Source organism: Pinus tabuliformis, chromosome 2_1 (genome assembly GCF_031772625.1).
Source record: "Pinus tabuliformis cultivar Carrire ecotype Pingquan chromosome 2_1, CPIR1, whole genome shotgun sequence".
Lineage (NCBI taxonomy): Eukaryota > Viridiplantae > Streptophyta > Pinopsida > Pinales > Pinaceae > Pinus > Pinus tabuliformis.
In genome coordinates, this window is record NC_142299.1 from 268,778,102 (window position 1) to 268,794,193 (window position 16,092).

The window sequence follows — 16,092 nt, forward strand, 5'->3', positions numbered from 1 at the left end:
TTGTATATAATGGATGACTTTGCTAGTAGAGGGTCTTTTATGAAATTGTACATTAATAAAAGAGTCTCAGAGGCCAATTATTTTCAATGTTTAATTCAAGATTGGTTATGTACTGTAACATATCATGAAGTTCTTTCACTTTTATTATTATATTATTCTTAGCACATGCAAGAATTTCTTTTAGATTTAGATTTATCCTTGGCTCGATAACTTAGGCAATATTGTTATGTGGTTTTATTGCACGTCTTATACCTCAGATACTCTGTATTTTCCATCACTAATTTATTAAACACATTCTCCTTAAGATCAAGCACAAACCCACATATATAATCAACACATATATTAGTGGGACGTTCCCATGAGATGCACCACATATGGATGCACTAACAACACAAATCCAGTGTTTGAATATAGAACTATTATTAACAGGAATGCAACATGATTCATTAGATGGTAAGAAAATATACACAAATACTTATCTTAAATTTGTAGGGAAACTGAGGTAGGGACAAGAACTCTCCACCCAACCATAAACAACTACATCCATTTTTAGTGCAACTATCAACCCCGAGCCAGATTCTAGAGTATTATGGGGAAATGCTTTCTTCTGAGACTACACACTAGCTTCCAACTTAAGCAGGGATGCTATTGTGGCTTTTAATGGCACCTCCAACAACAGTGCTTCAGGGGACATAGAAAGCTTCCTAGAGATAGCCTTTGGGTTTATTGTAGACCAGTTCCTAAGACATCTTAAATAGAGGAGTGCATGGAATATTATGAGTGGGGTTTATGTTGCACTCCAATTGTCAAGTAAGTAAAAAGAGAATAAAGGTGGTTTGATTCAATAGTCTGTCATGTAGGTAAACTCAAGCCGATACATGGAGCAAAATGCTCATGGGGTAAATTGGCCAACCTCAAAGAGATATCTCTGGTTCTAGTGGCCAACACACAATAATAGGCAGGTTTATATTGAATTTGTAGTGAAGTGAAGAGGAGGGAAGGAAGGAGGGAATTAAATGCATAGGGTTGTAAACATGACAAAGTCCTAAGCAACAATGTTTCGCCTAAAGGGTGGAATTCTATACATAGGGCTGTAAATAATAAAAAATCCTAAGTAATGATGTTACAACAGAAATATGTAAGAGGGAGGAGGTGGAAAGATAGAAACAACGAAGTGCTTATTGGGGTTTCATACCAGGTATAACATGGGTACCTCTATCACCAAACAGTGTGAGTAAATTTGTGCCCATACAGGTACTGCAAGTTAATCCAATAACACAAGTAAATCTATAATTACCACAGGTACTATAGGTTATTGAATAACACAAGTAAATCTGCAATATACACAGGAACTATTCTCTATTTTGCAATCTGGATAAATCCATGAACCAAGGAGAAACTGATAGTCTCAGTACACTATTTCAGAGAAGGAAAAACATATATGGAATGAGATCAGAGAAGGGAAGACATAATGTGCATTGATATTCTTGGAATCACGAGGAAGTTTCATTAATACTTGAAGGGTCCAAATACTAGTCCATTACATTCAGCATGTATCGTTCTTATCCCTTATGAATAGGCCATATAGAACCAATGATGGCATCTCAGAATTCAGACCCTCGCAGGAGCGATATTCCAGAACTTGTGTTAAGTGTTTGTCCCCCTTATTTATACAAAGAAGGGGGGCTTTGAGTCACATTTACAAAATATCTCAGCCTAGGGTCAGCTGTCAAGTTGACTAGCTATCTCGGCCTTTCATGATTCTTCTACCCAAAATGATTACAATCGGGATTTGATCCCTTTCTTGGAAATATGGAAATTACAGAAATAATAAGGAAAAGGAAAAACAAAAATATGATGGAGGAAGTGTCCCTCTGTTGTTCCTGTGAAGACCCTCAATCATGCCACGTCTTTGTCATCGTGCGTCCCTCTAGCTTCTCAACCAGTTTATGTCACTTTCACCTTAACTGCTTGAAGTATTTATCCTTTGGAGTTGGGAGTGGGCAATTGAGTTTGCTTGTGACAAAGCAACAATATATTTTTCCTAGGATGTCCTTTGCATTTATGACTGAGTGGGGCTCCATGTTGAGCCGTTAATATTCCTGAGTCCCCCCATACTGATTTACTGTTGCACCATACTTCATTCACTGCTTCAGCTACCGACCCATCCGCCTTTAAAGGTTCTACACCATAGTATTGAGGCTCTATGAAAATGGGACTTTTACTCTGAAAGGCACGACAGAACGACAGGTTCCAGTGCTCCTTGGCCCCCTTTGGTTTAACCCATTTATGTCATTCTCTTCATATGACTAGGGTCTAGAAGTAGGTTCTTAGCCCTTAGCACTAGGGCCTTTAGACTCTTGTCTGGGGGCCTTTTCCCTTTGTTATATAAAATCCCACACTTCGGTGATTTCTGAAGCTTGCCTTTGATGTCTCCCCTTGACCCTTGTGATCACCGGTTTGTGGGGTTGGGCCCACCAAAGGTATCACAATCGCAATATAGGAGAGGGAGACCCTTTACCTCCTTACATAGCATGCCTGATTGTCAAGACGTGAAATCCTCATAAGGTATAACACATAAAATATCGCATCCCGAGGGGTCTTTGGATATCGCAATTGCAAGTTAGAAGGGACTTCGATGGAGGAGGGACCTTGCTTTGTGCAATCACCAATCATCGATTTGCGACGGGTGATGTCATCACAGACATGTGTCACCTTATGAGTGGTGACATGTGTCACCCAAAAATGTCCCCTTAGAACCCTCAAAATGGCGAATCAACATGCCACGTGTCCTCCATACTTCCATGTGTCAGTCGTACTGCCACGTCATGCTGAGTCAGCTACCACGTGTCTTTATCGGGACCAATCTTGGTTTGACACATGGCCCCCTGAGGAGAGAGAAAAGGGCCCGTCCGCCCTTTGTTTTTCCTTGAATTCATTTGTTAGATAAAAACGACCCCTCCCAATGCTTTAACACTAAAGCCCAATTTTCAGCGATTTTCATGATATCGGTGTTTGATCATTTTTATGACCAAGTGATTGTGTGCATGCTTTTTGACTTGCGATTACGGATATGCGATATTGATGCTCTACATCGTGAACCACTGATATGCTATGTGTAATGGGCCTCTGACCATGTATATGCGATATGTGTGGGCTTCGGTGATCGTTGATAAGCCAATATGACGTGCCTTAGACCCATCGATAGCCAATTTGTGATATTGTTGATCATAAATTTTGTTGTCTTTCCTCGCTGCTGCTTCAGAAGAGCCTCGATTGCGATTTGCGATGAGCCTGACCCTTAGTCATTTTCTCTTTGTTTTCAGTTTTTCAAAGGGTCCCTTCAATCTGCTTTAACTTCTAATCTAGGAGTCCATTTTTAGACTTCCATATACCGTTGGAAATCTTGTTCTGATAAATATGCGATGGAGAGGGTTTGCTTAAGCTTAGAGAGATTTTGTGGCTTGGGAAATGGATTCAAAAGTCACTGCTCTTTCTCATCCTTTTCACAGCTAGAAACACATTTAACAGTGAGTGACAACAGAACCCATATGACTTCCTTCCTTAGTCCCATAAATTGATTGCTTCATTTTTGTTATCAAAAGGAGTCCATAGGTGCCACGTCTCCCCCGAAAGTGAACTCACAGTGATTCACTCCCTTCTACGGAGTCTAGAAGCCACTGTAGCAACGAAAGAAATATCCATTGTCTTTTCTCATGTCCTGGTCTACTTCTACTTTAGGATGGTCTCTTTCCAAGATGTTATAGGGCTCCATAGTAACTATCTCAACCCACAACCTCCATGGGATCCAAGTTGTTACAGGGTTCTAGATATTTCATCCCAACCCACAGCCTCAAGGGACCCATGTTATTACAAGGCTTCAGAGACCTTTGTCTCGACCCACATCCTCCAAGGACCCAAGCTGTTACATCGCTCCAAGGATCCTATCACAACCCACAGTCCCTAGGGACTCCAGGTTATTACAAGGTTCCAAAGACTAGCACTTAACTGGCAACCTCCAAGAATAGATAAACGAAACCCTTATATTCTCTTCTCTTCTCTTCAATTCTTCTTGATACAACCTTTTCCTAGAGGCTCAATTCCATCTCCCTTCTCAGTCTCCCTTCAAACCAAGTCTCTACTTCCTTGCTGTGAGGAGCTTGAATTTGTATTTCCCTAAAGCAACCATCTTCTCTAGTCGAACCCATCTCTCCTATTCCAAATGCAGCCTTAATGCCTACCCCTGACTTGCATTTGTATCACATTATTTATTGATGCTCCTTTTTGTTTGTCATCCCTTCACAAATTCCTATCATCCTTTCTTGTTGTGTTTCTTCAAGAAAGCATGGGTTTGAGTACTTTTCCTCAACCAACTTAATTTTAGGAACCATCTCATTAAATTCATGTGCCAACCAACCTTCAATGGTTGGCCTACAAATTAGGTTTCTCATTTGCACAAGAAAGCATAATATATCAAGAAAAAATTATCCTCCCCCAGCTCTGGAATCCATGTACCTGTGATTCAGTACCCTTTTTCTTTGATTTCAACCATTGCATAATATTACATCATATTTAAAATGTGGCTCATATGAGAACCTTGGGTGGGGTTGTCACAAATCTGTATTTGACAGTATCGATTTTATTTAACTAATTGTGGTTTATTGATCAGTGATGATGCTATACACCTGTGATTGGGGATTCACGGATTCAATATTTCTATGTTTTTCATTAGATGTTGCAATGATTTAAAATTTGTACTTAGTGATTCAATGGTTTTGTGATTCAATTGATTTATTTCTGTATTGAATGAATTGAGATCCGCACACAGGTTTGATGTAGAGGAAGCGTGTATATATGTGGGTTTTCTTCGAGGAAGTCACACATATATATATACTGAAGTCAATTTGATTAAGGTTTGCAATGATTGCACATTGCTTCCGTGATGACTATTTTGTATCTAATAGCGTGATTAACCAGTGAATGGTTGAGTATTAGCTTGAATGGTTGATTGGTCTTGATTTTATCAGTTATTGGTTGATTGGTAACTTGGTATTGGTTCAATATTTAGTGGTTTATTTTATTGGTATGATTAGTATTTAGTTTGGATTCAGTAATTGCATTCAATTTGTGCTTATTGTTGGTGTGGATCCAGTGTGAAAATTCGATGAAAGGTGGGGTACTTTTTTGTTATGGTTGAGTAATAGACAAATTTGGTGTGAAATATTGTGAAACGTGGTCCACATGGTGCCGAGGGTTGTAGCTTTTAGTGATGGGGTAGTATCTCCCTTCCTGTAGGAGCCCGTAAATGAGATTAGGGGTTTGTATCTCCCTTCCAGTGGGCACTGGAGAACGGGTGGAGGTTGTAGCCTCTCACAGGTAGGAACCCATGTGATGGAAAGAGTTTATGCCAATACAATACCAAGATGTAATGAAGAATTTATTTATAATAAAAGAAGAAGATAAAACAATGACAACGGTGGTGGTTTTTTCCCACACTGTGTTTCCACATAAAATTCGGCGTTCATATGTCATTGACGTGTTTCTCTTCTGTAATGGTTTATCTTCTCTTACTACTCATAATTACTTCTTAATAAATGAATAATTAATTAATGATGCACTGGTTAAAGATAAATATCTATTGGAACTTATGAAAAATAAATTATCTGGATATACATGATTTGCATTCACTAAGGTCACCTATATATGTGAGTTCTCTCAGTAAGAGTTGCGTACAAAATTGTGAATTTAAAATTAAAGATTAAGTGAGTTAAATATACTAATTCCCCCCCACCCCCTTCCCTCTTATTATTTTTCTCAAGAATTAGCACCAGAGAAGGTCCCTTATAAGAATCTTGATCACTTAAAGGAAGATCTATCAAGATGAGCAGTCAAGAGGGAGTATTTTCCACCAAGCCACATGTGTTTAATGGAACTACCTTTATGTTTTGGAAAGTATGAAAGAGATCGTATTTTCAGGCACTATGAGATGACGTATCGGTGATTGTTGAATTTGGATATCAATATCCAACCTCCATTCCCACAGATGATGCAAGAAATAAAAAATATGAGAACAATACAAAGCAAGTAAACACTATCTTGGGAGGATTGGCAGGATTTGAGTATGTGAAATTCATGCAGTTGCACACTACAAAGGTGATATAGGATAAGTTTGTTCAAAGCTATGAAGGTGACTATAAGGTTAAAATGATAAAATTCAATCATATAGAATTCATTATGAGTCTCTTAGAATGCATGATGATGAAATAATTTCGAGATTTTTCCTTAGAGTAGATGATATTATTGACACAATGAAAGGCCTTAGTTATGAAATAAAGGATTTCATTGTTGTTGAAAATATTTTGAGATCACTAACCCCAAAGTTTAATTCCAAAGTCTCTTCCATTGAGGAAATGTAGGATTTGAAGAATTTTACCATTGAAGAACTTCATGGGATCTTGAAAACTTATGAAATGGGAAAATGGGATACATCAGCTATTAGAGAAGAAACCTTCAAAGCCATTAACAAAGGAAAAGAAAAGGAAGAGCCTAAAGATACAAGATACATTTTAGATGAGGAAGAAGTGAATTTTGTGAAGAATCTGCAAGTAGGAACTAATAGGTTCAAAAGTAAACTTCCTTTTAATTTTTTTTTCTTGTGGAAGAGTATGTCAATATGTTTCTAAGTGCCCTTATAATGAAAATCATGAAAAAGGAATGTATGTTCTTAAAAATAATGTCAAAATAAGTTTTACTAGCAAGAAAAGCTTTTACACACATGAAGATAGTGAGTGTTCTTCCAATAAATAGGTTTATGAATCAAATCATGAATTTCAATTACTTATGTCATTTGAAGAATAATGTTCCTATGAATACGATAGTAATTATGACTTTATGGATGGTCTAGAGGAAATTGGTAGACTCCGGGTCATAAAAAAGAATCAAGAAAAGGAAATTGATATGTATAATGAAAAAAACATAGTTGAAGAAATAACCCATCGAAATATCTATCTACAAGAGGCTAAATTTGTAGAAGAAGATTTGAAGAAACAAGTCCAAGAAAAGGAAAAACACTGTAAAAATCTACAACTTGAAACTGTAGATTTTCTAAACAATCTCAAACTTTGGTGGAAATCATTAAGGTTCAACATTCTCCACTAATCTAGATAGGTCTTATATATATTCCAAATCAAAATGGTGAAGCATTAGGTCCTATGAAATCTTTTGTAGTAGGTACAAAAATCTAGGCTAATGTTGTAAGAGGAAGCAATCATCAGAATAGTAAGACTCAACATAAGAAGGAAGGATCAAACTATACCCAAGAAAGACAACCTTTCCATGAACAAAGGGAAAGATACTCAAGAAGGCACTATACTCCCATGTATTCTTACTTCAATGGTCAATGCTTCACTTGTCATAGATTTCGTCACAAAGAAGTTCATTGTGTTGTTTATAAAACTATTATCACTAGAGAATCAAGATATCGACATAATGAAAATTGGTCAAAGAAATCATCTCATAATGCTTTCTTCCTTCTTCATAATGAAGTTGAATTCTTTATTTTCAATAACATTAGTCATGAATAAACTGAATGCAGAAGCATGATGAATCCATCTTATCATCATGATCAGAAGTTAGAACTTCCCAAGACATGGAAAAATAAAATAACTTCCTCTAAAAAATGTGGTCTAGTCCATCTTATCATCATGATCAGAAGTTAGAACTTCCCAAGACATGGAAAAATAAAATAACTTCCTCTAAAAAAATGTGGTCTAGCCTAGTACGCAAGAGATCAAGAAAATATATTGTACATTGACAGTGGTTTCTCAACAAATATGACAGGTGATAGAAATAATTTTGTTTCTTTTAATGAAATTAAGAAAGAAAATAATGTTACTTATGGTAATAATTCACTTGCTATTATTAAAGGAAAAGGATAAATGGTATTGAAAGAAAAGGTCAAAGATGAGAATCTACTATTTGTTTATGTGCTGAACATAACTTTTTGAGTGTTAGTTAAATGTGTGGTTATATCCATGAACTTATTTTCTGGTCAAATAATTTATTTGTAAAAAAATTGGATATAGTTAAGTTTATAACCATGGGAACTAGAATTCCAGGGGATGTCTATAGAAGGTGGCAAAGAAGACTGGCATAGTGTCCTCACTTCCATGGCTATGTTTTTTAAACTCAGAGTAGGAATATTTTTTGGCTACTGTAACATATCAAGCAATTTTCCCCGCAAGAACGTTCTCAATATCTTTATAATTTATCTTAAATACTCATTTTAAAATATAAATATTTTGTTATATATAATAAAAATAGTTAAAAAGATTAAAATATTTTTATATTATTTTTCAAAAATTAAACTAGCTGTTTTTAGTGTGATTTTTTGGAAGTTTTTCCGATGGGTTTTTCTAGTCTAATTTCTCTAAAATCTGGCAAGACTTCATTGAAATCAAGTTTTATGGGTAACAGTGCACAATCCAAGTGCCTTGAGAGTTTTTAAGGGTGCTGAATCCATATATACAGTCAAAAAAAAAAGTGTAAATAACACAAATGAAGATTTCACCTCAAAATTTTATGTCTGATTCCTCCAACGGAAGTCTAGATTTTTTTAAGGGTGTTGAATCCATATATACAGTCAAAAAACCAGTTTAAATAACATAAATAAAGATTTCACCTATTTTTTTGTCTGAATCCAAAAAATCACACTAAAGACAACCCCATTTAATATTGTTTGAAAAAAAAAAAAAAACCATAAGAAAAGTGCACTTGTAAAATTCAACCAAACCATTTTTTTTATTTTATTTTATATTAATAATTATATAGCATAAATTAATTATAAAATTTAAATTATATATATTAAAAAATAATTTAAATTTTAATATGAGAAATATATTTTGATAAAATTTTTTAAGATTATTTATCAAATTTCTTTCTATTTTAAAATAATAGCACCTCAAAAAATTTAATCTCTCTTCTTAAAGTTACACATGAGTGTGAAATGAATACCATATATAAATATAAATGATGCATCATGCTTTATTTGAATGGAAATGGTCACAAGCCACTGGCACATGAAATGCTATAGATCCATTTCTTGCAACCTGATGACGGGAAATTGGGCAGAGTCAATAATAATGTCAATATGATATTACGAGTTTTTTTTTTTACCCTCTCCATAAACCAAGGCTCAAACATGATGATTTGAACCTTGGATTTTGTGAAACATGTATGTTCTTATGGGAATTTTTTTATTTTTTATTTTTAAATAAAGTATATAAAATTTTTATAAATTTCACATTCCTTTAATTACGGATTATACTTTATTTTTTAATTTTATTTTTTAATATTATAATTTAAATTAGATAAAAATTAAAATTCATCATCAATAAAAAAAATCTTTTTAAAATATAATTTTTATTTTTTATTTTTTTAAAATCTATTTTAATATAAATTTATTTGAAAATTTTATAATTTATTGAGTTTTAATAGGCTTTAAAATGGTTTCCTATAAATTTCTCACCATATATTCTACGCGAAAGATATAACAAGAAAAGGCTTTACAAGAAAAGGCTTTCCTCTAAGTTTATTATCATTATCTCTCCACCTACGGGTATAACCAAATTTGTCTTTTGATTATTATTAGTTTAAATTGTAAAAATAAATATTATATAAATTTGTTTTTTGATTATTATTAGTTTAAATTGTAAAAATAAATATTATATTTTTAAATATAATTGTAATATTATTTTCCAATATTTGTAGGAGAATTTTAGTGTTTTATTATAATCTTTTCAAAATATAATTATAGGTGTATATTTATATAATAATAATTTTATTTATTCATATTCATATTTATACTTATATTTATATAATAATCATGGTATGTAAAGTGATTTGATTTTTTATGTGGAGTTAAATTCATTTATGTATTAATTATAATAAATTATAAATATAAATTTATTTTTACTATATTGTATTAGAGAATTTTATATTTTATTTTATTTTTAATTTAATTTAATTTTATTACTTTTAAGGTAAAATATTTAATATGATATTACACTATCTCTACAATAAATGTTTAATAAGGCATTACAATATCTCGAAACACTCGCCCACATATTAAAATTACTTACTGCTTTCTCACTTCAATATTTATCGTGTGATTTTTGGATTTTTTGTTTCTAATCTATAAATAACTCTTTCATATAAATTAAGTAATTGGTAGATACTAATAACTATCAATCTATAATAGACATCAAAACACTTACTCCATGACATGTCACATTATTGGATTAAAAAATCATAAAAATTAATTAAACTATAAATTTAAATTAAATTATTATTATTATTATTTATAAAAAAATTTAATATATACCTTTAACGCACATTTTGAAAAATATATAACAATATTTTCACCATAGAAATTTAATGAACTTTATCATAAAAATTCTTAGTCATGATTTAAATATCATACCAATTATAACATAACACATGTTGATATTGCTTTGCGGTCGATGAAAAAGTCTTAATAGTAGCCGTTTGAAATTCAATTCAACGAGCTTCTTCGCCATTTTTTTATATGATTAGCCATTATGGCTTTGCAGTGGAAGCCGAAGTCTTAGAATTGCCGTTGGAAATTCAATTCAACGAGCTCTTAGCCATTTTTTATATGCGCATGAATTCATGTGTTACATGCATATTTCTTTATCTTCCAGACATGAGAGCCCGCTAGATTGACTGGAGTTCAGCACTGTTGACAGATCAAATCTACTTGAATTCCATTACTTTAGCAGAAATAACTATCATGGCTGGTGGCAAAAACAAAAACTCTGCAAGGAAGCACTAGATAATATTGCACCAGAATTCTTGGCCAAGCTATGGCAGAATTAATGAAAGGTGTGCCAGAAAAAAAGAGCACAACACATTGAACTGATCAAGAGCACGAATTGTTCATCTGTTCCAATCTTTTAATTTTCATGAATCTCCTGTGGCCGACCATCTTGTCAATTTCCGTGATGCTCTCAAGCCTAGGTCTCCAACACTGGGCTTTGCAATTGACCAACTGTGCATAGACTTTCCGCAAATCGGGAGTATTCAACAGTCTATTCTCATCATCTGCGGAATCCCCGCCTACTGAACACCCACGTTCATCAGCGTCATGCCATCCGTCTTCAAAAAGCTTTGAAATAAACTCCGGGCAGACTCTGATCCGAAGTCCTCTGCCAGCGTCGCTTTTCTGTATCTCAAAAGGTTGACACAAAGCAGAAGCGCGTTCGATACTGCGAAGCGGAGCTGATAGGCGAGCGGCGGAAGTAAGTGGAGATTTTGTGGGCGTGGGCGGCGGCGGCGATATTAAGGAAGCCAAAGATACAAGAGACAAGGGAGAGTGAACGAAGTGTTGGGGTAGAAGGAAGTACTTGTTACCCAACTTCAGTTTGTCACTCGGAGATAAAGTGGGCGTCTTATGCCCGATGTAGAATGAATCGGAGTGACAGACTAAATGTTGAGGGAATTCTTGAATGATCTGGGCGGCGGAGAGTGGTTTGTGAAGGATCTGAACGGGGCCGGCAAGGGGAACCAACTGAATTGTTTCCTTGTGATTGCCCACCGTGAGACAGCAGACATGGTTGCCCATATTTTATTTGGTTTCTTATGAGCAAGCGAAACATGAATATGCGGCAAGGGCAGAACGCAGAAGTGGTGTGTTACATAAATTGTAAAACCAGTGTTTATAGACTAGAAAAGAGAGACGTGGAGGACTATATAAGATCGAGTCAACCAGCCGCCCATTATCGGTATTCTCCTCATCAGATCATGATTACATCCACACGTTTTACAGTTGGGAATTAATGGAGGCATGAAAAAACCAGTTAGGCATCAACCGACTTTTAAGTTTACTAAAAATAAAGCAAATTTCATCGTAGGTCTTACGTCAGTGCAAATGGAGGATGAGGAAAACATCGGGTGCAGTGGCGTTGGCGGGCCTAGTTGAGTTTATAATTCGTAGCTCTTTGGGGAAATCACGGGCCCCTGGTTGACTATGTAATTTGCAGCTTTCTTGGAGAACTTTTATCGATTCCTCACTTTGATGCATATTGACCATGATGGCCTCGAGCAAGTCCAAGAGACATCCGACGTTCAACGAAGGGTGGGTGCCCACTGGGCAATCCAAAACTTTGGATCTAATTCTTATTAACTCTTCAAACTTACTGTATGAAATACGCTTTTATTAAATAGAAGTATCTAATCAAGTTAGTTGAAGTAGATGGCCATTAAAACAAACAAGTGAAAGGGTATTCAAACTTATTATTTAAAATAAAATTAAATAGAAGCATATAATCAAGTTAGTTGAAGTAGATGTCATGTTAGCCATTAAAACAAAAAAGTGAAGTAACAAAGCTACTTATAGTTACATTTTAAGAGTGTTAAATCTATTAATTTTTTAACCTTTTAATTTTTTTTGAAATATGATTTTGTATTTCATTTACAGGTGCAAAGAATATTGGTAACGCAAAATCCCCAATATGATTAGGTCGATAAGGAGAGTTGGCATAACTTGGCTCTCCCAAACAATAGATTCAATTTGAACTCAAAGTAGTTCGGTTTCACATTGTACATAGGAAAGCTATTTTTTTGCGCAGGCCACTGTAAAATAACACATTTGACATATTAAAATTCATAATATTTATTAAAAAATTAATATTTATTAAAAAAAATAATTGATTTTATTTTGCTAGTGTAACAAATTAGTACGCAAACCTACCAGAACATTTTCAATATTTTTAGAGTTTATGTTAATTAATCAATTTAAAGAGTAATTATTTTTATTGATAAAAATGAAAAGATTTAAAGTGATTGAAATATTATTATATATTTTTAATAAATAAAAATTTAAAGTGATTAAAATATTATTATATATTTTTAGTAAATATTTAATAAATATTATTTGAAAATGAATAAAAGATTATAGTTATAAAATTTAAATTTAAATAAATAGTTTTCTAATAATTTTTTAATAACTGGTTAGATTTATCTTAATTCTGGATTTACCCAAAGTTAAATTTCTTCATTTCAAAAAAGTGTTTGCACTTCAAAAGATTTTATTGTTCCAGTAGGTAACATGGATATCCATTTCTTCTTACATAAGATATCATTAGCAAAACCATGAGTTGTAATGATCCAAAAGCCACAAATAGTAATCTGACTATTTGAACTCGATTTTATTTTAGTTATTACTTAATTATATTTCAAATAATATAAATATATTACTTACATATTTTAAAATCATATATATATATATATATTTTAATTTTCCTTGAAAATAGGTGGAGTATCCACTTGAAATGTTGGACAAAATTAGATAACTTCTTCCACACAGTTTCATAAAAAATATTCTCTTAATATAAATAATTGTGAAATATTCACTTTTTAGTTAAAGTTTTATTAATCAAATAAAAATGACATATCTTTAATAAAAAAATCCCAGAGAAACATTAATATTCTATCCCAACATCCCTGGTAAATGAATAATAATATATTTTAAATACCTGTTTCCTGCCGGGTTTAAAATCCTTATATCTAGTTGTATCATTGAAAACACTTCTTTGTTTCAAAACAAGTTTGAAAATCCGTCTAAAAACAAGTTTGAAAAATGTTTCTTTGTTTAAAGACAAGTTTGAAAAATGCTTGCACTACGGTAATGTATTCAGAAGCTTAATGTATTCTGAGTGTGTGCAGAACGTGAAATGACCCTCTAGCACAACAATCTAAATGCGAAATGTTGTTTTGATTACTGTTTCATATCCCGCCTTATCATTGGAAGGTATGAACGATTTAATTTAAAGCCAGTGCACCTGGGCCCTTCCATTCAGTTCCTTAACTGTGACATCTGTCCTATCTAAAAGTATCCTTTCATAAAGTTTGCCAAAATTGTTAGGATATTCCGACACATAGGAAATAGTTAAGTACAACTTGGTCTAGTATAGAGTTAGGTATAGAGTTAGGTAAAGTGTGTTTCTTTACCGTTGTACATTTTGTAACTTACAATCCGACGGTCACGATATGTAGTGATCCGACGGTTCATTCTCTCCTCGGTATTACCGACACTTGATCCGTGGCTTTACACCCGATTGGTCCATGAATTCTATTTAAAGTGCATGGAGGGTCATTTGTAGGGTAATCCGTGCATGAGAGAAACATATGTAAATTTTCATTCTTTTATTAATAAATTGCCTGAAGTGGCCGCGTTGGCTCAGGCCGTGGACTGTTTCCCTCTTTGAGGGTTTTAACCACGTCAAAATACTGGTGTATTGATCTGCGATCTGGTTGTGAGCGGTGTCCTTTTGGTGTTCTGTCTGAGGAACTTACCTTGTAAATTCCTACATGGTATCAGAGCTATTTGAGGGCCGCGTCCGTTGGTGATCCAAATCTGAAGCCGGTAGAACTGCATCTGACCGCTGTTTCCTAGATCTGTTGTTTCTGACTGCTTTCGGGCCGAGAGGACTGCTCTGTTGTGTTGGGAGCATCTGTTTCACTCGAAAAAGTTTCCGGTAGCCCTAGCTGCGTCATTTTTAAAGATCTGGAGGTATACAGTGTTTATTTGTAGTTTACTGTTATTTTCTCTCTGTTTATTTCGGTTTCGGTTTATTTAGCTTTTTTTATTACCGGATCTATACCTTTCATTTCTGCGTATGCTCTTTGCCCTGCGACTCTGTGCGATCTGGGCAAATCAGAAACAGAAAGGAAGGATTTTTCTCATGCGTATGCTCTTTTCCCTGCGCGTTAGGGTGATCTCAGAAAATCAGAAACATTGAGGAAAATATTTAGTTTCCAGCCAAAGCTAACTTTGAGCCGCAATGTTCATTTTTGAAAATATTTAGTTTTTCGGCTAAAGCTAACTTCGAGCCATAAGGTTCGTTTTCTTTGCATGTCCATGTTGGGTTTTGTGTTTTTTGTTTTGTAGGGAAAAAGAGCTTTCTCAAGGCAAGCACGCAACCCAAAGCACCCCCCTCTCTCTCTCTCTCAAATTTTTTGTATAGATCAATTGGTTCAAAGCTATTTTAAGAGAGTAGAGGTCTTGGGTTCAAGTCTCCATTTTGTGGGGGCGGACTTTTTCATTTCCGCACATTCCCGCACTTCGTTGGCAACTTCAACAACTTTTTTTCAAAAAGCCACAACTTCTTCATCCGGAAGCCGTTTTCAGAGCCGTTTTTTTTAAACCAGCCTAATTTTTCGAGATCTATCCATTGCAGCACTTATTTTCAACATCTTTAACTTCAGTTTCCATTGAAATGGAAAGTCAATACCAAGTTACCCTTGACAGCACCAACTACTTCCAATGGTTGGCTTACATTGAGGATTTACTTAGAAGTAAAGGTCTCTACAGAAGCTTCAGGCCATCCAGATTGGGAAGCAGCTATGAATGAAGAATATCATTCATTATTGGCAAATGATACATGGGATCTTGTTCCTCTACCAAAGGGATGAAAACTTGTTAGATGCAAATGGGTTTACAGAACCAAGTATGGACAAGATGGGAAAGTTGATAAACATAAAGCTCGTCTTGTTGCTAAAGGTTTTTCACAGGTTGAAGGCATTGACTACACTGAAACCTTCTCCCCTGTTGCCAAAATGAACTCTATCTGCCTTGTTCTTTCCCTTGCTGCCTCTTTCAAATGGGAAGTCCATCAGATGGATGTTAAATCTGCCTTCTTGCATGGGAAATTGCATGAAGAAATCTATATGGAACAACACATTGGCTTCATACAAACAGACTCCAACCTTGTATGTCGACTTAAGAAATCCCTTTATGGTCTCAAGCAAGCTCCTCGGGCTTGGTATACCAAAATGGATAGCTTTATTTTAGAATCTAGCTTTTCGAGGTGTCATTCTGACAATACTGTCTACACCAAGAAAGTGGGCAACTCTCTTATCATCCTTGTTCTTTATGTTGATGATATTATCCTTACTGGTAGTGATCCCAACCTTATAAACCATGTGAAGTCTAGCCTTAAAAGGAAATTTGAAATGACAGACTTAGGACACTTACACTATTTTCTCGGTCTTCAAGTCTTGCAATCCAAGGAG

The 16,092-nt window shown here is 34.4% G+C and overlaps 1 protein-coding gene across 1 annotated transcript; it reads right to left on the reverse strand.

Moving 5' to 3' along the window:
* Positions 1-10,500: 10,500 nt before the first annotated feature.
* Positions 10,501-11,687, reverse strand: LOC149199788 (uncharacterized). The gene has a single exon (XM_089399449.1). It carries the CDS (start codon positions 11,639-11,641, stop codon positions 10,940-10,942), a length of 702 nt encoding a protein of 233 aa, XP_089255575.1. The 5' UTR covers positions 11,642-11,687; the 3' UTR covers positions 10,501-10,939.
* Positions 11,688-16,092: the final 4,405 nt, after the last annotated feature.